General features: G+C 41.3%; 2 protein-coding genes across 4 annotated transcripts; one reads left to right on the top strand and one right to left on the bottom strand.

The window, feature by feature from the left end:
• On the top strand, positions 1 to 13,136 carry spata1 (spermatogenesis associated 1). 3 transcript variants are annotated; one of them, XM_039002050.1, is made up of 12 exons: positions 1 to 238; positions 486 to 553; positions 802 to 919; positions 1,041 to 1,094; positions 1,291 to 1,654; positions 1,880 to 2,006; positions 2,153 to 2,213; positions 2,638 to 2,740; positions 2,835 to 2,960; positions 11,269 to 11,447; positions 12,102 to 12,200; positions 12,469 to 13,136. In XM_039002050.1, the coding sequence occupies exons 1-12, from the start codon at positions 179 to 181 to the stop codon at positions 12,607 to 12,609; spliced, it is 1,500 nt and encodes a 499-aa protein (XP_038857978.1). In that variant the 5' UTR covers positions 1 to 178; the 3' UTR covers positions 12,610 to 13,136. The 3 variants fall into 3 exon arrangements, with proteins under 3 accessions (XP_038857978.1, XP_038857977.1, XP_038857976.1); XM_039002049.1 differs by having other exon boundaries at positions 447 to 553; positions 2,159 to 2,213; XM_039002048.1 differs by having other exon boundaries at positions 2 to 238; positions 447 to 553.
• ctbs (chitobiase, di-N-acetyl-) lies at positions 13,136 to 26,029 on the bottom strand. Its single transcript, XM_039002051.1, has 7 exons — positions 25,772 to 26,029; positions 22,196 to 22,334; positions 17,953 to 18,161; positions 17,217 to 17,388; positions 16,960 to 17,057; positions 14,023 to 14,184; positions 13,136 to 13,722 (listed from the first exon to the last, which is right to left on the bottom strand). Exons 1-7 carry the CDS (start codon positions 25,880 to 25,882, stop codon positions 13,519 to 13,521), a joined length of 1,095 nt encoding a protein of 364 aa, XP_038857979.1. The 5' UTR covers positions 25,883 to 26,029; the 3' UTR covers positions 13,136 to 13,518.
• Between the last annotated feature and the right edge of the window lie 1,153 nt (positions 26,030 to 27,182).

The raw sequence follows: 27,182 nt of genomic DNA, 5'->3' as shown, positions 1-27,182 counted from the left end.
TCCACTCCTCCACTCCGCCCCCTGGACAAGCAAAGCACAACACATTCACAAGCTTTTATGAGAAGAAACCAGCCCGTATCCTACTTCTTATCCTGTGAAAATAACAGCATTTATCATGGAAAAACTTGATGCCTTCGTCAAACAGATTATTTCTTAGAATAGGTGAGGCTTGTTGAAAATGGAGTACTCGCGCAAGTGTTTTAGATATCCCGAAGAGAGACGACTAACAAGTAGAAAGGTATGTAGGCTATACATTGCACCATTATGTCGTGAATTTAAAAAAAAACATTTTATGTACTCAGGACAGAAGATTATCACCATCTGTCTACCGCAAGAGTCTTTATATCCTCTTTCTTGGTGAACTTTGCTTTTTGGAAAACCAATGACTGTTAGGGCAAAGTGTAAGAAGCTCCAATACGTATTCATTTCGATTGCTTTCTTATTAGTTTGTTGAGCTCCATGTGCTGTTTGTACCAAATGAACAGTGGAACTTAAAACTGAATAGAGTGCCGGTTGAAGCCATAGAGAGCTTCATATCTACTGGATTCATCAGGTGAGATATTTATGACATGTTTTCTATTCAGAAGTGGCATATGGTTACTGCAAATAATGAGACCAGTATAGCCTACAATTTGTAGGAATATTCATAATAGAAAATATGTACAGAAGAGGTAAAGAAAACTGCAGATTAAACAGTCAACAAGATACTTTGATGGTTGTCGTCTTCACCCATATTTCTTTGATGTGAAAATGTCTTTGAACATAGTGCCTCTTCACTGTACATTGTTGTTTTCATGCCAGGGTGTTTCCTGATACATCTCTCAGAACTCTCAGGAGTGAGCTTGGCATTCTCCTCGGAGCTGAGAGAGATATTGACAAGTTTTCATTTTTAAAATGTGTGGGCCGAAGCTTGGCATTGGTGAGTACAGCGAGCCTGGTTCAGGGACACAATTGCTTATCACTTGTGTTTTATTTGGCAAACTGGCATGAGGTGATTCATTGTCCCATTGCATGTGTATTATTCTTTTTTTTTTAAATAGGTCAAAGCCAAACAAGAAAGGGATCTGAAAGTGAAGTATTTTGCCCCTCCATATGTATGCACATTCCACTTAAATGTTAAAATATATTTTATATTGTATATTTTATTTTTATATAAATATATATTTTTTTAATATATTGTATATATACTGTAGATAGTATAATATTTGTTTAAGTGAAAGAAAGAAATCTATTTATAATACACTTGTTGCATGCCTTGTCCTTATGTCATGATCTTCTCCTACTCTCCAGGCCCCTCAGCCAGAGCTGTATCTGTTGCCCAGGGTGGAGATCGACAACAGTGTCTGTTCACAGTCCCTCACCCCCAACACCCACTCCACAGACCCCCAGACTTACTACACTGCCAGAGTGCAAGGAATGCCAACAGGGACAAAAGAGCCTTTTAAATTCCCTCAGATCCCCCAGGGTCTCCAGCCACAGCCCCCTCCCTCCCCCAGCCCCGATGAGGAGGCGGGGGAAGAGGAGAGCTATAGCTCCACAGAGGAGAACGAGGAGGACCTTCTCTCCTCTCAGAAGCCTGGGTGCGCTGAGGATGACCACCTCCTGTGGAAGGCCCAAGCCCAGGGGCCACCCCAGTGTGTCATAGAGGCTAAAGGTGAGAGTTAAAGCAATAGCTCACTACAAAATCATTTTTTTTTTTGGAGGGGGGAGTTTGTACCTGAAAAGTGCTCTGAGTCTGGTATGAAATTGTCTGAAAAACTTAGATTTTGGAGTGTACTATCCCTTTAAACTGACGTCTCTGAAAAGCAAGTCAACCTTGTACTTGTTGTAACAGACAGAGATGTTGTTACAACCATTTACTTTCAATCCATTTTGACAGAATCCGTTGTGGGGAAGGTGGCACCGGCTAAGAAGAAACAGCGTTTCAAGAGAAACCGAGCCAGCGACTCGGGGGTTCCAGAGTCACTGGAAGATAAGGATTATGTGTTTTCTCCCACCCCACACAGGTAACACACAGAGGAACACTTTTGCCATAACAGAGAGGAAGAGCTCTAACACCGTCAGAGCAATTTAAACCCTGGTTACAGGCACCGAATTTCTAGATGAGTCATTTAAAATAAATGAGCCCAACATTTTTTTTCTCTCTTTGGAGGTTTAGGAAATCTATAGATGCACAGACACTGAAGTATATCAGGAATAAACAAAAAAATGAGGTAAGAGATGCTTGCGTGCTGCTTACATACTTACTGAAATGACATTATGCCAAAATCAGTTACAATTACCATGTTTTTCTGTCATAGCCAGACTATTGAACATCTGCAAGCCCATTCAATCGTTTTTTTTTAAAGGTGTAGTTCCATCAAGTACTGCACACCAAGAGAGGTTGTTGAGACAACTCAAGAGTAGTTTTATTGGAAATTACCAGCGCCTTGTAAAATACTGTGTGGCTTTGTTACTGCTTCAAAACTCCACAGCCAGCAGGTGGGTTTGAATTAGAAAGGGGGTCTAAGTCAGGGAAATAGGTCTAGAGGAGAAGCAGCGAGGAGTACTTCAACTATTTTCTTGGCATGCACACCGAAATCAATTTGCTTCAACAAAAAAATGAAATTGTTTTAACAATAATTTATTTTCATGTAGGTCCCTGAACACCCAGTAACTATGCCTACACAGTACGCCTCTCCACCCCCCGCCCCAACCCTGGGCACTCGTAAAACGGCTGCCTCGGTCTTCCTATCAAGTAGTAAGCAGGCATTTCTGTTATGTCTCAGTCATCCATATTGTTGTTGCTGAAATGTAAGGCGCAAATGACATGGTATGTTTCTTCCCTCCCTCAGGAGATGAACTGATAGAGGAAATTAAGATGGCAAAAGAGGAGAGAAAGCAACTAGAACAGACAAGACAAGAGTTGCTGAGAAAAGGAAAAGACTTGCTGGCACAGAACAGACACCGTCGAAATCAAGGTGGTGTATGTCTGGACTAGTTCTTTTGCACCCTCGTTTCAGGATATGACAAAAGCACATATGACCCCCTTCTAATATATTAGCATCTCATTATGATCCAGATTAAATACCAACTAGTTTGTTTAACTATAAAATAATCTGTGCGACAGGGCACAGCAAAATAAGTTACTGACCTGCCCTACAACATAGACATTACTATTGTGATGCATACTTGCCATGGTCATAATAATAATAACTAGATTGTAACTTTACATGTAAAGTTGTGAGGCTTGCTAAAGCTCTTTGAAAGTATTGTTGTGGTAGTGAAAGTTTAAAAAGTTGTACTTTGATTATATTATTTGAAAAGTGAAATCATTTTAAATTCCCACAGATAGTCACTACTGGTCAGTAGATTTGGTCAGTAGTAGTGGTCAGTAGTTGTGTGGTTGTGGTCACCAGATGTGGTAAGCAGTTGTGTGGTTGTGGTCAGTTGTTGTGGTCAGTAGTTGTGTGGTCAGTGGTCAGAAGTTGCGTGGTCGTGGTCAGAAGTTGCATGGTCGTGGTCAGAAGTTGCATGGCCGTGGTCACTAGATGTGGTAAGCAGTTGTGTGGTTGTGGTCAGCAGTTGTGTGGTTGTGGTCAGCGGTTGTGTGGTTGTGGTCAGCGGTTGTCTGGTTGTGGTCAGCGGTTGTGTGGTTGTGGTCAGCAGTTGTGTGGTCAGCAGTCAACAATTGTGGTCAGCGGTTGTGGTCAGTGGTTGTGGTCAGCAGTTGTGTGGTTGTGGTCACCTGATGTGGTCAGAAGTTGTGTGGTTGTAATCATAAGTTGTTTGGTTGTGCTCAGTTGTGCTCAGTAGATGAATGGTCAGTGGTTGTGTAGTCATTAGTTGTGTGGTTGTGGTCAGCAGTTGAGTGATCAGCAGTTGTGTGGTTGTGGTCAGAAGATGTGGTCAGTAGTTGTGTGGTTGTGGTCAGAAGTTGTGTGGTTGTGGTCAGAAGTTGTGTGGTTCTGGTCACTAGAGGTGTTCAGCAATTATGGGGTTGAGGTCAGCAGTTGTGTGGTTGTGGTCAGTAGTTGTGTGGTTGTGTTCACTATAGGTGTTCAGCAGCTGTGTGGTTGTGGTCAGCAGCGGGGTGGTTGTGGTCAGCAGCTGTGTGGTTGTGGTCAGCAGTAGTGTGGTTGTGATCAGCAGTAGTGTGGTTGTGGTCAGCAGTAGTGTGGTTGTGGTCAGCAGTAGCGTGGTTATGGTCAGCAGTAGCGTGGTTGTGGTCAGCAGTAGCGTGGTTGCGGTCGGTAGTTGTGCGATTGTGGTCAGTAGTAGTGCGGTTGTGGTCAGTAGTTGTGTGGTTGTGGTCAGTAGTTGTGTGGTTGTGGTCACTAGAGGTGTTCAGTAGTTGTGTGGTTGAGGTCACTAGAGGTGTTCAGCAATTGTGGTCGAGGTCAGTGGTTGTGGTCAGTAGTTGTGTGGTTGTGGTCAGTAGTTGTGTGGTTGTGTTCATTATAGGTGTTCAGCAGCTGTGTGGTTGAGGTCAGCAGCGGGGTGGTTGTGGTCAGCAGCTGTGTGGTTGTGATCAGCAGTAGTGTGGTTGTGATCAGCAGTAGTGTGGTTGTGGTCAGCAGTAGCGTGGTTGTGGTCAGCAGTAGTGTGGTTGTGGTCAGCAGTAGCGTGGTTGTGGTCAGCAGTAGCGTGGTTGTGGTCAGCAGTAGCGTGGTTGTGGTCAGTAGTTGTGCGATTGTGGTCAGTAGTAGTGTGGTTGTGGTCAGTAGTTGTGTGGTTGTGGTCAGTAGTTGTGTGGTTGTGGTCACTAGAGGTGTTCAGTAGTTGTGTTTGAGGTCAGTAGTTGTGTGGTTGAGGTCACTAGAGGTGTTCAGCAATTGTGGTCGAGGTCAGTAGTTGTGTGGTTGTGGTCAGAAGGTGTGTGGTTGAGGTCAGAAGTTGTGTGGTTGTAGTCAGTAGTTGTGTAGTTGTGGTCAGAAGGTGTGTGGTTGAGGTCAGTAGTTGTGTGGTTGTGGTCAGAAGTTGTGTGGTTGTGTTCAATAGATGTGTCAGTCATTGTATGGTTGTGGTCAGAAGGTGTGTGGTTGTGGTCAGTAGTGGTGTGGTTGTGTTCACTAGATGTGTCAGTAGTTGTGTGGTTGTGTTCACTAGATGTGTCAGTAGTGGTGTGGTTGTGGTCAGAAGGTGTGTGGTTGAGGCCGTTAGTTGTGTGGTTGTGGTCAGAAGGTGTGTGGTTGTGTTCAATAGATGTGTCAGTAGTGGTGTGGTTGTGTTCACTAGATGTGTCAGTAGTTGTGTGGTTGTGGGCAGAAGGTATGTGGTTGTGTTCAATAGATGTGTCAGTAGTTGTGTGGTTGTGGGCAGAAGGTGTGTGGTTGGGTTCACTAAATGTGTCAGTAGTTGTGTGGTTGTGGTTATAAGTTGTGAGGATATGGTCAGTAGTTAGATGTTTGGTCAGAAGTTGTGTGGTTGTGGTCAGTTGTGGTCCTTAGATATGGTCAGAAGTTGTGCGGCTGTGCTCAATAGTTGTGTGGTTGTAGTCAAAAGTTGTGTGGTTGGGGTCACTAGATGTGGTAAGCAGTTGTGTGGTTGTGGTCAAAAGTTATGTGGTTGTGGTCACTAGAGGTGGTAAGCAGTTGTGTGGTTGAGGTCATTAGTTTTGCTGTTTAGGTCAGGAGTTGTGTGGTTGTGGCCACTAGATGTGGTCAGAAGTAGTGCGGTTGAGGTCAGAATTTGGGGTCAGTAGTTATGTGGTTCAGTAGTTGTGGTAGTGAAAGAAGTACAAAAATGTGTACTTTGATTATATTATTCAAATTGTGAAATTAGATTTAATTCCCATTGTTAGTCAGTAGATTTGGTCAGACTTTGTGGTCAGTAGTTATGTGGTTCAATAGTTGTGGTCGGTAGTTGTGTGGTTATGTTCAGAAGTTTGGTTGTAGTCAAAAGTTGTGTGGTTGTGGTCAAAAGTTGTGTGGTTGTTTTCACTAGATGTGATAAGCAGTTGTGTGGTTGTGGTCAGTAGTTGTGTGGTTGCAGTCAGAAGTTATGTGGTAAGCAGTTGTGTGGTTATGGTCAAAAGTTGTGGATATGGTCATAAGTTGTGTGGTTGTGGTATGTAATTTTGTGGTTGTGGTGACTAGATGTGGTCAAAAGTTGGGGTCAGTAGTTATGTGGTTCAGAAGTTGTGTGGTTATGGTCAATAGTTGTGGTTGTGGTCACTAGGTGTGGTAAGCAGTTGTTTGGTTGTGGTCAGCAGTTGTGTGTTTATGTTCACTAGGTGTGGTAAGCAGTTGTGTGGTTGAGTTCAGTAGTTGTGTGGTTGTGGTCAAAAGTTGTGTGGATATGGTCAGTAGTTAAATGTGTGATCAGAAGTTGTGTGGTCGCGGTATGTAATTGTGTGGTTGTGGTTAATAGATGTGGTGAGAAGTTGTGCGGTTGAGGTCAGAAGTTTGGGTCAGTAGTTGTGTGGTTACTAGATGTGGTAAGCAGTAGTGTGGTTGTGTTCAGAAGTTGTGTGGTTGTGGTCATTAGATGTGGTCAGAAGTTGTGGTAAGCACTTGTGTGGTTGTGTTCTAAAGTTCTGTGGTTGTGGTCACTAGATGTGTTCAGAAGTTGTGTGGTTGTGGTAAGCAGTTGTGTGGTTGTGGTCACTAGATATGGTCTGAAGTTGTGTGGTTGTGGTCACTAGATGTGGTAAGCAGTTATGTGGTTGCAGTCAAAAGTTAAGTCGTTGAGGTCAGGGGCTGTGTGGTTGTGTTCACTAGATGTCAGAAGTTGTGTGGTTGTGGTCAGTAGTTGTGTGGTTGTGGTTAGAAGTTGTGTGGTTGTGGTCACTAGATATGGTAAGCAGTTGTGTTTTTGCGGTAAGTTGTTGTGTGGTTGTGGTCACTTGTTTTGGTCAGTAGTTGAGTTCAGTAGTTGTGTGGTTGTGGTCTGTAGTTGTGTGGTTCAATTGTTATATGGTCAATAATTGTGGTCACTTCTCTCCTCTTAATTTTGGTTCTCTGTGTCTGAGTATCCTAGCAACAGTTCTGTTTTGGAATCGCAAAGATGACAGAGCTGTGGCTAGAAGATAGCGGGCGATGGGTTACTAAAACGGCTCTACCTAGAGATTGGTACATACGATTTCTAACACGCTTTCGGGTTTGACAAGCAGAGAAGTAGGGGAAGATTTCATACCTCTGAAAATGTTTCTCTAACTTGTTGCGTTAGTGGTCAAAATGGCAGTTTGGGAAAAGTTGGAAGAACACCTGGTAAAATGGAGTTACTAAAATGGCAAAGTGGAATAATTAGCTGAGTTCTGTCAAAAGTTGCATGATTTCATTTACAGGGAATGAATGGCACAATGGGGAGCAGTAGAATCTTGAGAAATCACATGATTTCATGATCATGATCACATTGTTTTGGTCAATATGTGGTCAATATTTGTGCGGTTGTGGTCAGTAATTATGGTCACACTTCACTCTCCTCATAATTTTTGCCCTCTCTGTGTCTGAGTATCCTAGCAAAAGCTTAGTTTTGGAATCTCAATAACACAGAGAGCTGTGGCTAGAAAGAGACAGGCGATGGGATTTGACAAGCAGAGAAATAGAGGAAGATATAATACCTTTGAATATTTTTTAAAGTTACTTAACCTGCTGTAACTTTCTCAAAATAGTATTTTTTGTCCTAATGCCATATTTGAGCAGCAGAGAACTAGATGAAGACGGGAACACTTTAACTTTGTCTAAGTTGTTGCAAAGTGGAATAATTAGCTGATTTGAGTCAAAAGCTGCATGATTTCACTTCGAGAATGGCCGTTGGAAGTGATTATGTCACAATGGGGAGCTTTAGAATCTTGAGGAAATGCCACGAAAGCGGATGGGGGGACAAAAAAGTTAGACCGTTACTCACGTTTTGAACTTGGAATGGCGTTTCTATCTTAAACAGTGTAAAAGGCGTAGCGTGCATAAGAATAAGAAGTAGTATGCTGCGCAAGCCTCACAATAAGAAGCATGTCGAATATCTAAGGTGGGGCTTTCACTGCGCAAGGCCAAAAATAATTATAGTTTCTAAATTGACCTACAAATGCATACACCATATGCATTGTGACAGCATGGTATACCAGGGATACCGGACACCACAAAACACACAAAAAAAGGGAAAATAAACTACAAAGAAATAAAAAACACAGTGGAATATAGTGGCCAGTTGCATGCAACATTTACGCCTCACTTCTTTTCAGCATAAAATGTAAATCTCCGCAAAATTGTAGATTATACACTGAGTGGCATAACATTATGAGCCTTATTATACTGAACAAAAATATAAACGCAATATGTAAAGTGTTGGTCCCATTTTTCATGAGCTGAAATTCAAGATCCCAGCACAAAAAGCTAATTTCGCTCATTTTGTACACAAATGTGTTTACATCCCTGTTAGTGAGCATTTACCCTTTGCCAAAATAATCTAGCCACCTGGCAGGTGTGGCATATCAAGAAGCTGATTAAATAATTACACAGGTGGCACCTTGTGCTGGGGACAATAAAAGGCCACTCTAAAATGTGCAGTTTTAGCACACAATGCCACAGATGTCTCAAGTTTTGAGGGAGTGTGCAATTGGCATGCTGAGTGCAGGAATGTCCACCAGAACTGTTGCCAGAGAATTTCATGTTAATTTCTCTACCATAAGCCACCTACCTGCGTTGTTTTAGAGAATTTGGCAGAACGTCCAACCGGCCTCACAACCACAAACCACGCCAGCCCAGGACCTCCACATCCGGCTTCTTCAGCGGCGGGATGGTCTGAGACATGCCACCCAGACAGCTGATGAAACTGTGGGTTCACACAACTGAAGAATTTCTGCACAAACTGTCAAAAACCATCTCAGGGAAGCTCATCTGCATGCTAATTGTCTTCACCAGTGGTGGTCAGTGCAGTTTAACATGAGGGAGGATGATCTTTTTTTTATGAACATGGCTTTATTTCTATTACAGCATATTGGATGACTGTCATTCATATTCCATTCACCCAGCTCAATGTATAAATATAGGTTTAGGCTACTACATGATACTCTAATTTTCCCTGTACCCATCATGAGGTTGCTACAATCTAGCCTATGAATGAAAGTTTACAACGTAGGTGCGCAGGTCGAGAGAATTGAGTAGTCAAGGTGACAGACAGGGACATATTCAATGCCGCCTTGCACACGTTTGCCTGCATCTAGCTGATCTAATCTAGTGTAATCATTAGTCCAGCAGTTGCAAACGAGTTTCTATTGGACAAATTCAGGTATGTTTATCGCCGTTTCATTCCGTTTAAGAAATGTTTTTCAACAGAATCGGCGCAATGAATACACCGGATTAGACGCAAACACAGTTCACTTTCATAGCAGCCACATACAAACAGCTCGTTGTCTATCTACTACGCACTCTCCTCCTCTCACCTTTTCCCTTCGCATGTGGACATCAGTAGACAACACATCAGCTGTCTGTGACCAGGTGAAAAAACCTTTCCAAGCCAAACCTTCATATCATGAGCGCTAACCACTACACACATTGTTGTCATGTCATAGTCAACATAGCTACAAGAATTAACGCATTAGTAAACCTGCTACAAACATGCAGTACAGTGTAGTTAGCAGCAAGCAGTTTAGTAGTTACACCCACGGGCGGCAATAAATTAATAAAACCAAAAGCTTACCTTGACTTGGAAGAGTTCCAGTGTTGGACAGCCAGCTAGCTAACATAGCATCCCTCTCTGTTTGAGCCGGGTGTTTGTGTAGGCTAAATTAGCTAGCAGCATTTGATGCTAGCTAAGCAAGTAAAAGTGAAAAAATATATACTACGAAATCTCTCTAGAAATGTATTTGTTCAAAACTGTTCAACTATTGTCTTTTTGAGTCAACTACTCACCACATGTTAAGCACTGCAGTGCTAGAAAGCTGTAGCTTATGCTTTCAGTACTATATTCATTCTCTGATCCTTTGATTGGGTGTCAGTTCATGCTGCAAAAGCTCTGATAGGTTGGAGTATGTCCTGCGGAAGTGGTCATAATTACTCTGTCTTTGGAAGAGGGTGAGAACCATGAGCCTTCTAGGTTTTGTATTGAAGTCAATGTACTCAGAGGACGGAAGCCAACTGTACTCCGGTTCACTACAGAGTGCTGCTGAGGCTACTGTAGAACTTCATTGCAAAACAGTGTTTTTTAATCAATTAGTTGGTGACGTGAATATATTTAGTGTAGTTTTATCTAAAAAGTTTAACTTTGTTTCACTTTAAATTTTTCTGAAATTCCCTGAGGATGGTCCTCCCCTGAAGCGCTTCCACTGGTCTTGACCTGACTGCAATTCAGCGTCGTAACCGACTTGTGGACAAATGCTCACCTTAGCTGGCCACTTGCACGCTGGAGAAGTGTGCTCTTTACCGATGAATCCCGGTTTCAACTGTAATAAGCAGATGGCATTCAGCGTGTATGGCGTCATGTGCGTGAGCGGTTTGCTGTTGTCAATGTTGTGAACAGAGTGGCCCATGGTGCTGCTGGGGTTATGTTATGGGCAGGCATAAACTACGGACAACAAACACAATTGCATTTTATCAATGGCAATTTGAATGCAGAGATACCGTGACGAGATCCTGAGGCCTATTGTCGTGCCATTCATCCACTGCCATCATAATGCACAGCCCCATGTCGCAAGGATCTGTACACAATTCCTGGAAGCTGAAAATGTCTGTGTTCTTCCATGGCCTGTATACTCCCCAGACATGTCACCCATTGAGCATGTTTGGGATGCTCTGGATCGACATGTACGACAGCATGTTCCAGTTCCTGCCAATATCCAGGACTGGGACAACATTCCACAGGCCACAATCAACAGCCTGATCAACTCCATGCGAAGGAGATGTTGTGCTGCATGAGGCAAATGGTGGTCACACCAGATACTGACTGATTTTCTGATCCACGCACCTACCCCCCCAAGGTATCTGTGACCAACATATGCATATCTGTACTCCCAGTCATGTGAAATCCATAGATTAGGGCCTAATACATTTCAATTGATTGATTTCCTTATATGAACTGTAACTCAGTCAAATCTTCGAAATTGTTGCATGTCGCGTTTATATTTTTGTTTAGTGTAGAATACAAACGTCTCATACATGCTTATAACAACTTATAAAGCATTATAGCTACATGCTTTAAGAGTTACAGAAAAAACAAATAAATCATGTTTTCCTTCCTCAATTTAACCTTCATCTTGTTTTTCAAAACTCTTTCTGGAAATAAATGGGTTCAGAACTGACATTGGAGCAAAAGCCAGTCAATTTTGCCCTGAGAGCTTTTGTTGTTTTCCAGCTCGTGACAGTTGGAAGAGGAGCTATTTTGATACCAAGAAGGCCACAGCCCCTTTGGAGGTCACACTGAGAAGTCTTCGTCAAGAGCTGGAGATATTCTACAATAACATCCTACACCAGCTAAAGGCGAGGGATGGAGGAGGAAAGCCCAGATGGCGGGGAAGATTGTCGAGCACCAAAGTAACAATCAGTCCTTCAACTGAAGTGTGCTCCCCTCCCCAAACATTGGCTAGATAGTTTCCACCATATTTATTTTATGATTTTTTTGCTTTTAAATCTGTGAAGGAAGTGAACATGCAGATTATTGGGATGCAAAGTTGATTCAGTGTTTCTGGTTCAGTAAGGCCATAGCAACAATGTCAGTTTGACTGAGCCACAACATCCACTAGAGGGAATAAGTTCATATTGTGGTCAATACAGACCATGCCATTATTATAGACAGTGGTGTAAAGTACTTAAGTAGTACGTCAAAGTATTTTTTACTTAAGTAGTGTTTGTGTGTATCTGTACTTTACTATTTATATTTGGGACAACTTTTACTTTACTACATTCCTAAATAAAATAATGTTATTTTTACTCGATACATTTTGCTTGACACCCAAGTACTCGTTACATTTTGAATGCTTAGCAGGACAGGAAAATGGTCCAATTCACGCACTTATCAAGAGAACATCCCTGGTCATCTCTACTGCCTCTGATCTGGTGGACTCACTAAACACAAATGCTTTGTTTGTAAATTATGTCAGAATGTTTTTTTTACATTTACATTTGCTATTAAGGAATCTTCACTTTTACTCAAGTATGACAATTGGGTACTTTTCCCACCATGTTCAGAATGAGCTCATTATCCAGATAATGACAGAGAGCCATGAGATTGACAACCTAAGGAAGAAGGTGGATGATGCCAAGATGAGGCTCGTCACAGAGATCAAGGTATTAAAATCTCAATTGCAATTTGACTCCCTCATAACTCTACAAATGTAAATACAATTCTCCTTTATTTTTTCCATCCCTGTTTATCTCATTGGGGAAAAACTACAGTATGTTAATTAAGGGCTCAGTTGAAAAAAATTTCATATGAGAAGCAGAAATGTCAGTTATCAACTTTTACATGGGACTTGGGCAGGAGGTGGAGAGCTTTGCTGGACAGACAGTGCTCAATGTTTTTCATTGACGTACTTCCTTGTTTATTTCCTCCTAGCTCGGGAAGCAGGCTGCCACAGAGCTGAGAGCCTTGAAGGCTGAGCTGGCCCAGAAGAATACCCAGACATTTCTCTCTGGATCCATGGGCTTTGGAGCAGGAGCAAGGGACAGACCGCAGGCTCATAGCATCCCTAACTGAGCCACTTCTACCAGTACCACCGTGGCCTTATTCCAGAAGACAATGTTCGCTTTTAGCTTATTCCAAATGATATATTTTAGAAAAGGTCACATTTAAATTATGTCTATTTGCAGTGCATATCAAGTGAAAGCCATGACTTCACAGTTTACCAAACAATTGTTTGTATTAAACTGTCGTGTCCCTGTTGCAGCAAGAACAATCTCTCATTTGATCATTTACCTGTGTTGATACTACCAACTTAAAATCGTAAGCATGAAAACAAATATTTGTACAGTATCAAAGCAACAGTATCTGCCATGACTAAGAGATTTCGTAACTGTTTCAGGATGGAATTTTCTTCAGAAGCCACAGCGGTTTTAGGATTGACTTTCTGAAGCGTAAACATTTACATCATATTTTAATCTTAGTGGCTCTTACTGCATTCCCCTAAAGTAGGTAAAACAACCACATATCCCGATCATTGCAAGCGAAACAACAATCTGCAAAAATCTGTATTCGTGAGAGTAAAAGAAAAGACAAGTACAACAGTTAAGTGTTGTTGGTAGGAGTTCTTTTTTTTCTCTTCTTCAAATCTACTGGCATATGCAAATCACAGTATTTATTAAGCGCTTATATGGCAAAGCCAAATTTGTAAGATTCAGACAGCGGCACAATGCTGTTTGACAATCAACCATTTTGAATCCATCTGTGATGGCATGATTCTTTGTACAAAACATAAAGTTTTAAAGTGGCTCATGTTTTTACAATTGCAATACAAAAAAACTACTATGAAATAGAAGTGCAAGTACGCATCCCTGAGCTCAAGAGGAAGACACGTTGTGGTTCCTCTGTCCCACTTCTGTCCTCGAACAAAAGCATCTATTGACTAGCAACAAATAGCAGTGAGGATCCAATGGAAAGGCAGTCTTCTCAGCACTGAGCGTCTTGGCAGCCCATGAGGGCGTTCCACATGTCTCGACTCTGTTCCCGGGCAACTGGGTTGTTGCTGTAGTCCAGGAGGTTGCCGCACCACATTCCCGTGCCCTTCAGGCCCAGCTCTCGTACATATGCCACCTTCAGGGCAATGCTTTCTGGGTCGTCGTACCACACCTGATGGATCTGTCCCCTTTGGTCCTGTGGATGACAGTTCAGTTCACAAAGTCTGTTATGGGACAATGGCACCCTCTTTGCGAACAAGGAGGATAATGCAGCCTTGGCGAGAGTTCAACTTGAGCCAGAGTGTTTTATTGGATTTGGAGGAAGCGATGTGTTGTGAGGTGACTGTGTTAGTTCAATCTAACAGCACTGCAGTCAAATAGCCTTTCCCCCGAAATGGCTGCAGCTTCTGTTGAGTTGTCATTTGTCACCAGCAGCCCAGACAAATGGGCTTAGGCTACTTGTTCAACAAACCTTCTATACAATGTGTCTCCATACCTTGTAGTTGTAGTAGGGAGCCAGCTGGACCTCGTCCCACAGCCTGCCAGACAGAGAGCCGTTGATCTGTTTCATCATAAAGCTGTAAGGGATCTGACGGCCAGCTGCATCGCTACAAGGTGCACCCCGGAACGGAACCTTGGCTAAGGAGCACACCCCTTCCTAATTAGAGAAAAAGACACATATAGTTGAGACAGCAGGACGATGTTCTCTCATTTTTTTCTGGTACAGTGCCTGCTACAGAAAGTATTCACACCCCTAGACTTTTTCAACATTTTGTTGTTACAAAATGGGATTAAAATTCATAGAAAATACATTTTTATGTCAACAATCTACACAAAATACTCTGTCAAAGTGGAGAAAAGAATTATATATATATATATATATCTTGATTTGATAAGTATTCAACCCCCTGAGTCAATACATGTTAATCACCTTTGGCAGCGTTTACAGCTGTGAGTCTTTGTGAGTAAGTCTAAGAGCTTTGCACACCTGGATTGCACAACAGTTGCACATTCTTTTAAAAATACGCTACCAAAATTGGTTGTTGATTATTGCTAGACAGCCATTTAAGTCTTGCCATAGATTTAAGTCAAAACTGCAACCAGGTCACTCAGGAACATTCAATGTCATCTTGGTAAGCAGATTGGTAAGGTTATTGTCCTGCTGAAAGGTGAATTTGTCTCCCAGTGTCGGAAAGCAGATTGATATACCCTGATGAAGACAGCTTGTCTGTCGAAACGTTGGACATCACATTTTTGCATCTGAGCTCCTAGGAAAGGAAAGCAGATTGAACCAGGTTTTCCTCTAGGATTTTGCCTGTGCTTAGCTCTATTGTGAAAAACAAGATAAAGCATACCCATAACATGCAGCCACCACCATTCTTGAAAATGTGATGTGTATAGTATGTTGGATTTGCCATAAACATAACGCTTTGTATCCAGTACAAAGTTAATTTAAGATTTTTTTTGTTGCAGTTTTATGGTAGTGCCTTACTGGAAACCGGATGCATATTATTGAATATTTTTCTTCTGTACATGCTTCCTTTTCATTCTGTCAATGAGGTTAGTATTGTGGAGTGAGTAACTACAACACTGTTGATCCATCCTAAGTTCCCCTATTACAGCCATTAAAAACTCTGTTGGAAACCCTGTGGTTTCATTCCTCTCCAGCAACTGTGGATGTATTAATAAACCATCCAAAGCATTATTAATGACTTCACAATGCTTAAAAGGACTTTTTTTTATTTGACCTATCTACCGATAGTTACCCTTCTTTGCGAGGAATTGGAAAACCTCCCTGGTATGTGGTTGAATCCGTGTTTGAAATTCAATGTGACTTGTTAAGCCAATTTTTACTCCTGAACATACAGTGCGTTCGGAAAATGTTTAGACCCCTTGACTTTTTCCACTTTGTTACGTTACAGCCTTATTCTAAAATCGATTGTTTTTCCCATCAATCTACACACAATACACAACAATAGTATTACAAATAAATATTCAGACCCTTTACTCGGTACTTTGTTGAAACCCCATTGGCAGCAATTACAGCCTCGAGTCTCCTTGGGTATGGCGCTGCAAGCTTGGCACACCTATATTTGGGGAGTTTCTCCCATTCTAGTCTGCAGATCCTCTCAAGCTCTGTCAGGTTGTGTGCTTAAGGTCATTGTCCTGTTGGAAGGTGAACATTTGCCCCAGTCTGAGGTCCTGAGCGGTCTGGAGCAGGTTTTCATCAAGGATCACTCTGTACTTTGCGCCGTTCCTCTTTCCCTCGATCCTGACTAATCTCCCAGTCCCCGCCGCTGAAAAACATCCCCACAGCATGATGCTGCCACCACCATGTATCACCGTAGGGATGGTGCCAATGTTTATTTCAGGTTAAAAGGGTTCAATCTTGGTTTCATCAAACCAGAGAATGTTTCTCATGGTCAGAGTCCTGTGCATTTTACTGAGTGGCTTCTGTCTGGCCACTAGCATAAAGGCCTGATTGGTGGAGTGCTGCAGAGATGGTTGTCCTTCTGGAAGGTTCACCCATCTCCACAGAGGAACTCTGGAGCTCTGTCAGAGTAACCAGCTCCCCTGACTGCTCAGTTTGGCCTGGCGGCCAGCTCTCGGAAGAGGCTTGGTGGTTCCAAAACTTATTCCATTTAAGAATGATAGACAGACAGACATGCCCAATCAACTGAATTTACCACGGGTGGACACCAATCAAGTTAAACATTTTAACAGTGGCCAAGAAGGCTACTGTGGCTATTTGATCATAATGTAGGCCTACCAGAGTGGCCTAACATGAAAAACAGAGAAAATGCACCAACATTTTAACATGGAAATAGCTATTGAAATAGCTGTTCCATGATACAGCCTACAGTAAGTAGCATCCAACGTGTTCAATGTAGGCCTACAATCCATGAGACTTTAGAGAAGATACTGACCAAATGTATGCTACCCTCTACCTATCGGCTTCTTAGATTATTCAAGTTTGTCTCAAAATATAATACTGCCTCTTTAAGACATAAAAAAGCTATTTACCTGACTTGATTTTCAAAGATGGCTAGAAATGTACATGTTTTGTGCTCTTGTAGCAAGCAATCACTCCGCATTGCTGACCAGAAATAAGCTATAACTGGGCTAATAACCTCACCAACTAGCAAAGAAAATGAACAAATGTGCACACGTGAGGCTCTGATCTCAAAAACAAGCGCATCTACTTGCGATCGCTCGTGCCTGTGAATGCAATAGCATCCTCAGACGAGGCACTCTGCCAAAAACCAAATCACAGACTATCTTGCATAGTTAGATTTGTTACGGTATTGTGCATTGAAAGGGGCTAATATGTTGATTTGATCATAATTCCCACAGTAGAGGGAAACATTGATAGTGTAAACTAACGAGGCATACACTCCAGTAAAGTTGAGAAGTTCAATTTTGGAGTATTCACCTGGGAGAAGTCGAGACAAGGGTAATCATAGCCATACCATGGTACTCCCATCACAAGCTTCTTTGGATCTATCTTCATCGCCAAATATTGGTCATACGCTGGAATAAAAGACAGAAGGCCATAGCAGGTTAGGATTAGTCTGTTCAGCATGACAAGTAGTGGCTAGGGATCCATAGTTTTTAGCTTGAAGTCAAATAACTGCAATAAAATGGCTTCTGGTTTGGGCTTCTAGAGGTCCTTCTCCACAAATTACTTACCTGACTGTGTCTGATTGAATGGAGCATTTGCCATCGCAACACAATCGCCCCATATTTGACTCTGCTCATCATATGACATCACAAATAGCAGGTCGCAGGACTCGGCAATGGCGGCGTAGTCGTAGCAGCGCCCGTCTATACACTTGGGCGACCAGGCAACATCAAATGACACCTGAGAACGAGTCAGGAGAAGAGGGTAAGTTAAGGGCACGGAGGATGCTGGGTCCTATTCATTAGGGCAGTGGTTTTGAAATATCTCCTCTGGGACCCCCAGACAATCCACACTATTGTTGTAGCCCTGAACTAGATCATCTGATAAACCTAATCAAAGGTTTGATATTTAGTTGACAAGTTGAATCAGGTGTGCTAGCTCTGGGATAGTTCAAATACATGGAATGGCTGGGGGTCCCCAAGGAGAGGTTTGAAAACCCCTGCATTAGGGCATATCGTAGTAAAACGAAAACAAGCGCTTCGTATTGGACAGTTTCATGTAGTCCCTCCCTGTTTCAGTTCATTTTCTTCTGTTTGGTGCCTGATGAATGTTGTCAGTTGTGACACCCAAAAAAGCTTAGGTATGCAGATTGTAAGGTTGGATTAATCAATTTACTTTTAACCGAAATTGTGAATGTGGCCTGCTTTCATTTGTGAATCGGAGCATAATTAGCCTACACGCCAACATATCCCCTACACCCCAAGTTGTTGGTCTGGTATGACTAGGATACACTATTGTATTCACCTGGGAACCTGGGATCTCTCTATGAAAGGCCTCAGTGGTCTCTTTGACGAGTGCTGTCAAGGTGTAGTACTCTGGGGAGGAGTCGGCCACCTCTTGCTCAATGTCTATGTTGATGCCATCCATAAACTGCCTCTTGGCCAAGTCCACTTTGCTTGTGATCCATGCTGTCCTGTTGGCAGGGTCCACCATTTCAGGGATGGACACATCACCTACAGTAAAAAAAAAAATTACAACACTGACAAATGCATGTAGGATTAATGCACATGGAGGGCTCATCTAGGGCTAGGCAGTATAGAAATATTTTGATTAATTCAAATGTCAATTTTACCACAATGTTCCAAATGACTGTACAGCAAGAAGCAATTTTGCAAGAAGCAAGCTATTTTTTTGGTAATCTTTTTTTCAATATGGCCAATTTTGACCTTGTAGTTGAGGGATATCACTCAAGTCTGATTAGGCCTGGCTCGGAGAAGGCATTCCAATTCATCTCAAAGGTGTTCGTTGGGGTTAAGGTCAGGGCTCTGTGCAGGCCAGTCTCAACAAACCATTCCTGTATGGACCTCGCTTTGTGCACAGGGGCATTGTCATGCTAAAACAGGAAAGGGCCTTCCCAAACTGTTGCCACAAAGTTGAAAGCACAGAATCATGTAGAATGTACAGAACCAGTCATAAGTTTGGACACACCTACTAACTCAAGTGATTCTCTATTTTTACATTCTAGAATAATAGTGAAGAGATCAACACTATGAAATAACACATATGGAATCATGTAGTAACCAAAAATGGTGTTAAACAAATCAAAATATATTTATATTTGAGATTCTTCAAAGTACCCACCCTCTGCCTTGATGATATCTTTGCACACTCTTAGCATTCTCTCAAGGTTCATGAGGAATGCTTTTCCAACTGTCTTGAAGGAGCGCCCACATATGCTAAGGACTTGTTGGCTGCTTTTCCTTCACTCCCCGGTCCAACTTATCCCAAACCATCTCAATTGGGTTGATGTCGGGTGATTGTGGAGTCCAGGTCATCTGATGCAGCACTTCATCACTCTCCTTCTTGGTCAAATATCCCTTACACAGCCTGGAGCTTTTCTTTTGGGGGGGGGGGGGGGGGGGGGTCATTGTCCTGTTGATAATCCCACTAAGCGCAAACTGGATGGAATGGCGTATCGCTGCAGAATGCTGTGGTATCCATGCTGGTTAAGTGTGTCTTGAATTCAAAAGGCAGTGTCACCAGCAAAGCACCCCCACGCTTCACGGTGGGAACCACACATGCGGAGATAATCTGGTCACCTACTCTACGTCACAAAGACACAACGGTTGGAACCAAAAATCTCAAATTTGGACTCATCAGACCAAAGGACAGATTTTCACCGGTCTAATGTCCATTGCTCATGTTTCTTGGACCAAGCAAGTCTCTTCTTATTATTGGTGTCCTTTTGGTAGTGGTTTCGACCATGAAGGCCTGATTCACGCAGTCTCCTCTGAACAGTTGATGTTGAGATGTGTCTATTACTTGAACTCTGAAGCATTTACTCGGGCTGCAATCTGAGGTGCAGTTAACTAATGAATTTATCCTCTGCAGCAGAGGTAACTCTTGGTCTTCCATTCCTGTGGCGGTCCTCATGAGAGCCAGTTTCATCACAGCGTTTGATGGTTTTATCGACTGCACTTGAAGAAACTTTCAAAGTTCTTGACATTTTCCAGATTGACTCACCTTCATGTCTTATAGTAATGATGGATTGCCGTTTCTCTTTTCTTATTTGAGCTGTTCTTGCCATAATATGGGCTTGGTCTTTTACCAAATAGGGCAATCTTCTGTATACCACCCCTACCTAGTCACAACACAACTGATTGGCACAAACGCATTAAGAAAATAAATTCCACAAATTAACTTCACAAGGCACACCTGTTAATTGAAATGCATTCCAGGTGACTACCTCATGGAGCTGGTTGAGGGAATGCCAAGAGTGTGCAAAGCTGTGTTGTGGAAAATTATAATTATTCATGCTAGCCCATGTTTTACTGTTTAAAGAATTGTCTTGTTATATGTTAGTGCTTTGTGGGACTTAGCCATAAGACTGGGCGTGTAGCTAAAGTCCGTTTGTGTGCGACCGCAGCATGTGACATCCCGTGGGTTTACCATCTACAGAAACGTGCAGAAAGGAGCACAATATAGTATTTGTTGTTGTGAATGCAGTTAGACGGTTGAGCCCTCGGGCTATCAACCTCATGCCATCATAAATTTGCACAGACTAATTGCCTTTTACACAGTATCTGCTGACTGCCACGTATACAAAAATGATGCGCTTCTCTATAAAAGCATTGAACCGGCACTGTTGAGTGGATAGTTGATTCTCCAGTTTTGCAAATCTTATAATAAAGTGTTGTTTGAAAGAATCTGCATTCTCTCTTCCTATAGAATTGCTACCACAGCTGTCAAGGCAAAAGGGTGGCTACTTTGAAGAATATCAAATATAAAAAAAAGTTAAACACTTTTTTGGTTACTACATGATTCCATGTGTTATTTCATAGTTGATGTCTTCACTATTATTCTACAATGTAGAAAAAAGTTAAAATAAAGAAAAACCCTTGAATGAGTAGGTGTGTCCAAACTTTTGACTGGTACTGTAACAAATGCTATTTGGAGAGGATTGGATTTGATATTCTAAGAAGAAAATTCTAGTAACATGAAGATACTAGCAAACGCTAAAACAATAGCTAAATGCTAGAAGCACTTTGAAGGGTCCCTAAAAGTTGTCAAGGGACAACCTTTATTTAACTAGGCAAGTCAGAACAAATGATTATTTACAATGACGGCCTACCCCGTGCAAACCCGGACGACGCTGGGCCAATTGTGCGCCGCCCTATGGGACTCCAAATCTAGGCCGAATGTGATACAGCCTGGATTCGAACTAGGGACTGTAGTGACGCCTCTTGCACTGAGATGCAGTGCCTTAGACCGCTGCGCCACTCAGGAGCCCCCAAATTAATGTTTGTAGTGACTAAGAGAAGAACATTCTCATTAAAGGACGGACATTGTTAATAGCCATAAAGTGATCAAATGGGCTTGAGGTGACATTGACAGTTTTGGTGCCCACAAGTTTGTTTTGCTGTGATAAGTCTGTACTGTCTAAAAGGAGTGTTTTTTTGTAGTATTTTTTTTAATTTTTTTTATTACAAATGTTTGGTTATGTGGATTAAGGTCTTAAAGAGGGAATTTTACTGTCATAAAGTTATTTTCTACATTTCGTCTGTAAAAGGAAAGAGATTTAAGTTATTTTGCTGAAGCAAAATTATAATTTCTTTTGTATGGTTTACGGAACCGGTTCTTTAGGTTAAGTCACACTGTACAGGATTTTGCTTAAATATGTTATTTTCTGTGCTATAAAAAGTATGCATATTTGTATGTTTTATTGTATACATTTGGTTGCAATTTTGAATTGTGAAAAGGTGTTTATTTTGTGTACCAACTCAAAACTTTCTATTCATAAAAAAAAGCAGAACAGAGTTCATTAAAAGTGAAGTAAATAAACCAAGATACTGTGAGAACCAAACCCCTAGTTCCCTTGTATTGATGTACTCCAATAATTAAATCCTTACATCTATTCCGTTCTATTCTCTAGTCCTTGCCGATGACAAGCATACACATAACACGATGCAGCCACCACCATGTTTGAAAATATGAAGAGTGGTACACTCAGTGATGTGTTGGATTTTCCCCAAACATAACACTTTGTATTCAAGACATTCATTTCTTTGCCAGTTTTACTGTAGTGCCTTATTGCAAACAGGATGCATGTATTCTGTACAGGCTTCCTTCTTTTCACTCTGTCATTTAGGTTAGTATTGTGGAGTAACTACAATGTTAGCGATCCATCCTCACTTCTCTCCTATCACAGCCATTCAACTCTGTAGCTGTTTTAAAGTCACCATTGGCCTCATGGTGAAATCCCTGAGTGGTAACAAAGGTAACAAAATGTGGGAAAAGGGGTCTGAATACTTTCCGAATGCACTGTATAACTATTGGAGCTGATTTGCTGGTGTTTTCACTGTATTATGTCCAACAATAAAAAATAGTTTAAAAAAATGTTTGTTTGGCGAACCAAATAAAATCACTGGGCCGCCAAGTTGAGGAACCCTGGGCTAGGTTGTTTCCAAATACCAGTCATTTCCTTTCAAATCCATGTATGGAGGCGATCAAGTGCACACTGGCATATGGTTGAGATGCCTAACCTTACCTTTCAGGACTAGCCGTGCGCCTTTCGAATGGGCGTGGCACATGAGTTCAGCATCATATTTCCCAAATGCAGCAACAGTTGTCACTTTTCCCCAATCATATGACTTCCATGCTTTCTTGCCCACATCAAACACAAACACCTGAAAGCAGAGAGACCAGTGGCAGGTGAGGAACTCCAAAGCATCTTTTCAACTACTTTTTTTTTTTTTTACTGAATCTAGGCTAGACAAACATATTTTCACGATTTCGTTCAAATGTAAATCAATACATCATAGCATGTTTTTGGGCTCATTCAGTAGATAACTGATTAAGTAGAATCCTGTTGAAAAATGTATGTTAGAAGTACAATTTATATTCCTAAAATATAAGTTAAAAATGATTATTGCTGCTTCCTGTTGTCATGCATTTTTGATTTATAGCCGAGTGTCAAAACACTGATTTTAAATGCCCAAATTCATAATCAATATGCTGAATTATGTTGTGATATTTTGAAGACCAATACATAACAATTACTCCCTACACACGTGTTCAGATTACGCTGCTAAATTATTACGTTATAAAAAATGCATGTATGCACCAACTTTTACCTAGCGGTCACTCCAGACAAATTGATTAGCTTGTTCTACTGTAACCGATAGAGTGCGCAAATGACTCACACAATGATATTGGCAATCGTGGCGACATGAACCATTTGCGCTCTCTTAACAGTTTGTTAACAGCAGATAGATGAGAACCTGTAGTAGCTATTTATAGCTATTTATCAACTCATATCTCTTGAGAATTTTTTTATTGCAGACAGGCGACAGCCAATATGAAGGGAACAACACTTTACTGGCTGGATAATTTCGACGAATCACCTCACATCGGTTTTCTATTGAAGGTCAAGAGTGTTATTTTTGCTTCAATAGCGTGATCTATAAGTTTCCCTTCACAGAAAAAAACATTACTGTAAAAACAGGCAGAAAATAGCTTCATTTTTCATCAGATGACAAAAAAAGTGGAACACTATTTGGCTGCCATCCACACAATTAGACTAAATGAGCTTACAATGAAAATGCAAGGTATTTTTTGCTAAATCTATGCATGGCTAACATTTCTGTTTATCATAGAAAGAATGTAGCAAGCTACATTTCCTAATGTTTTTCTTAAAAGTTAATCTTTCATTTTACCGGAGAAAAGTTATCTGGCTAAACCGAGAAAAGTACCAGAGAAAAGTAGCTGTCTGCTGATAGAACGCCTGTTCGTGAATTGTCATCTGAGTGGAGAAGTGAAACTGAATCACAAAATTAGTCTGATGCCGGAGCAGTAGATACAATAAAAAAAAGTGTAGATCTGTGTTTACAAAGCACAGCAAGATATGAAATATCTCTTCCTGCTTGACAAATTCCATCCTTCTCTCACCAAAATGCTTGTAGCGTCATACCCAAGACTCGAGGCTGTAATCACTGCCAAAGGTGCTTAAACAAAGTACTGAGTAAAAGATCTGACGACTTATTTAAATTGTTTTTTTTCTCCTTCATTTATTAACAAACATTTTCAAAAACCTGTTTTTGCTTTGTCATTACGGGGTATTGCGTGTAGAATGATGAAGGGGGAAAAAAATAATCTGAGAATAAGGCTGTAATGTAACAAAATGTGGAAAAAGTGAAGGGGTCTGAATACTTTCCAAATGCACTGTAGTATATCTGTTTAATTGCATGGCCCTGCATCTCAATCCACCACATCCGCCAATGTCGCATCTACTGCAAAAGGTGGCAGAGCTAGAGCTGTGTTTGTCCGCATCTGCAGCAAAAGGTGGCAGAGCTAGAGCGGTGTGTCAGACCATGAGACATACCGAAAACTGTTCTTGTCGCAAAAACATCTGTGGCGTTCGAACGGCTTGGCATACAAACTATAGTGAAGACATCAAAACTATGGAACATAACACATATGGAATCATGTAGTAACCAAAAAAGTGTTATACAAATCAAAATATATTTTATAATTTAGATTCTAAAAATAGCCACCCTTTGCCTTGATGACAACTTTGCACACTCTTGGCATTCTCTCAACCAGATTCATGAGGTAGTCACCTGGAATGCATTTCAATTAACAGGTGTGCCTTCTTAAAAGTTAATTTGTGGAATTTCTTTCCTTAAAGTGTTTGAGCCAGACAGTTGTGTTGTGGGAGGGAGTGGTGGTATACAGAAGATTGTCCTATTTGGGAAAAGACCAAGTCCATATTATGGCAAGAACAGCTCAAATAAGCAAAGAGAAACGACAGTCCATCATTACTTTAAGACATGAAGGTCAGTCAATGCAGACCATTTCAAGAACTTTGAAAGTTTCTTCAAGTGCAGTCGCAAAAACCATCAAGCACTATGATGAAACTGGCTTTCATGAGGACCACCACAGGAAAGGACGGCCCAGAGTTACCTCTGCTGCAGAGGATAAGTTCACTAGTCACTGTCACTAGCCGACTACCATCCGGTTACTCTACCACGCACCTTAGAGACTGCTGTCCAATGTACATAGACATGGAACACAGGTCACTTTAATAATACTGTTTTACTGATGTCATATGTATATAGTGTATTCTAGTCAAGGCCATCCTATTGCTGTATATATATACACAATATTCTATCCTACATATACCAAATATTCTATCCACAGCGTCCATAATATCTATACATCCCATCACATTTACATACTGTATTTATACTCCAGACTCCAACATTGCTCGTCCTAATATTATATATTAATTAATTACATTCTTGTGAATTGTTAAATATTACTACAATGCTTGTGTTCCTACACCCGCAACAACACCTGCTAAATATGTGTATGCAACCAATAAAATTTGACTTATTGCAGACATATTGGATTTTAGACACAATATTGGATTTGATGCAAAATCCATGGTGGTCCCAAAAATAATCTGTGGTGGACCTGACTTAATTACAACAGTAGGGGCTAAAGATACAACATCCTTCAAGGAAACTTGGACCCCCAAAAAATCTAATTCCAATGTCTAAACCCATTTAGAACAGATTACACTAGCCACAACATTAAAAACATTTTCAACCTTATGCATTTGTCAGGCAGGACGATACAGCACTGAATGAGAGCAAGTGTGGCTTGTGACTATGGCTATTAAACAGCTACCAAAAAAAAATAAAGCTTACATTTATCATCAATATTCGTAGTTGACGTGTTCACCTATTGTATCTGTATTTACAATTCTATATTTCCAAGATGCATTAAGATACAAACAAACAGCATTAGGGTATGTAAAACTGACAACGTACTACTTGTATTACAAATTGTAGCAATAGCAGAGCTTGCAATATTGGATTACACAAATTTATGCGGTCCATCCCTCCAGCCAGCCATCTCAAAAATGTCGGGCCCTTGCCATTAGCCCAGTTTGTCAGTGAACGCTCACTCACGAATTCACCCAAATGTCATGGTTTAGTGTCACATTTTAATGGGGCTATCAGCCTAAACTCTCAAGTAGTTCCATCACTTATTATGCTACCCTGTTTTAACAGGAGCATGGCGGGCTACATTTCTGCTAAACCGGTCATGCTAACGTTACCTCAAAGTCCTTCTCATCGCGAATTTGTTGACAGAGTTCCTGGATCTCGCATGGACAAACTTCTGCCTTGCAACACACGCTAACCAGCGTTAGAAACAAAAACAGCCACATTGTTGACAAAACTTTACAACAGTTGGGTAAGGTATCGCACAAAATTGTTTTTTGGTTTGATATTCGGAGTTTGCGCGTCAATACCTCTTCGACGGAAGGTCTTACGTTGATGAGCGTGATATATCTAGTATCACATGACCTTTTAGTTTTTGTCATGGGTAAATGCTATGCATACATGGAGTGTCTCTGAAAGTGGGCGTGTTAACAGAAGTGGGCGGTTCAACCAAAGTGGGCGCATTTCAAGCGAATCAGCTAATTGGGCACATTTGTTGTCACACAAGAACGTTTTGCGTGGCTTTTATTTTATTTTATGTATTTTTTATTTAACCTTTAGTTAGGTAGGCAGGTCAGTTAAGAACAAATTCTTATTTACAATGACGGCCTACCAAAAGGCAAAAGGCCTCCTGCGGGAATGGGGGCTGGGATTAAAAATGTAAATATAGGACAACACTACATAGAGAACTAAGACAACAACATAGCATGGCAGCACCACATGAAGACATGGTAGCAGCACATAACATGGTAGTAGAACAGAACATGGTACAAACATTATTGGGCACAGACAACAGCACAAAAGCAAGAAGGTAGAGATAACAATACATCACGTGAAGTAGCCACAACTGTCAGTAAGAGTGTCCATGATTGTCTTTGAATGAAGAGATGGAGATAAAACTGTCCAGTTTGAGTGTTTTTTTGCAACTCGTTCCAGTCTGGCATTCCCAGGATTTATGGTGCTTTCAAGACAACTGAGAACTCGGAAAAAACAACAACAATTCCAAGTCGGATGACCAATCAAAACGTACTTTCCCAGTTGGAGCTAGTTGTTTCCTGAGTTCCCAGTTGTTTTGAAGTCACTGAAGTCAGATTTCCCAGTTAACAGTTGTTTTGAGCACGGGAGAAATAATGCTAGGCCAATGTTGAATAATTTTTTTTATTTAACTTGGCAAGTCAGTTAAAGAACAAAGTCTTATTTACAATGACTGCTTACCCCGGCCAAACCCGGTCGACGCAGGGCCAATTGTGCGCCGCCCTATGGGACTCCCAATCACGGCCTGTTGTGATACCGCCTGGAATAATTTGTAGAATTTTAAGCTTGAAAAAGAGACCCTTAAACCCAGACTTGGGACCACACAGAAACTCCACTGAATAGCAGGCTAGTGATTGCTTTGCAATGCTTGCAGTTAGCCACTGCTTTCTTCCAAATAATTCATTTTTGAATTTGCGACATCCAACTTGTTGTGTAATGTTTATGTCCAATGGCCAATGAGCACCGATAAGTTTTATCTATAATTTCTCTTTA

Source organism: Salvelinus namaycush, chromosome 10, assembly GCF_016432855.1.
Source record: "Salvelinus namaycush isolate Seneca chromosome 10, SaNama_1.0, whole genome shotgun sequence".
Classification (NCBI taxonomy): Eukaryota; Metazoa; Chordata; class Actinopteri; order Salmoniformes; family Salmonidae; genus Salvelinus; species Salvelinus namaycush.
Note: the sequence above shows the minus strand (reverse complement) of the source record. Positions and strands in the feature narration are given on the sequence as shown.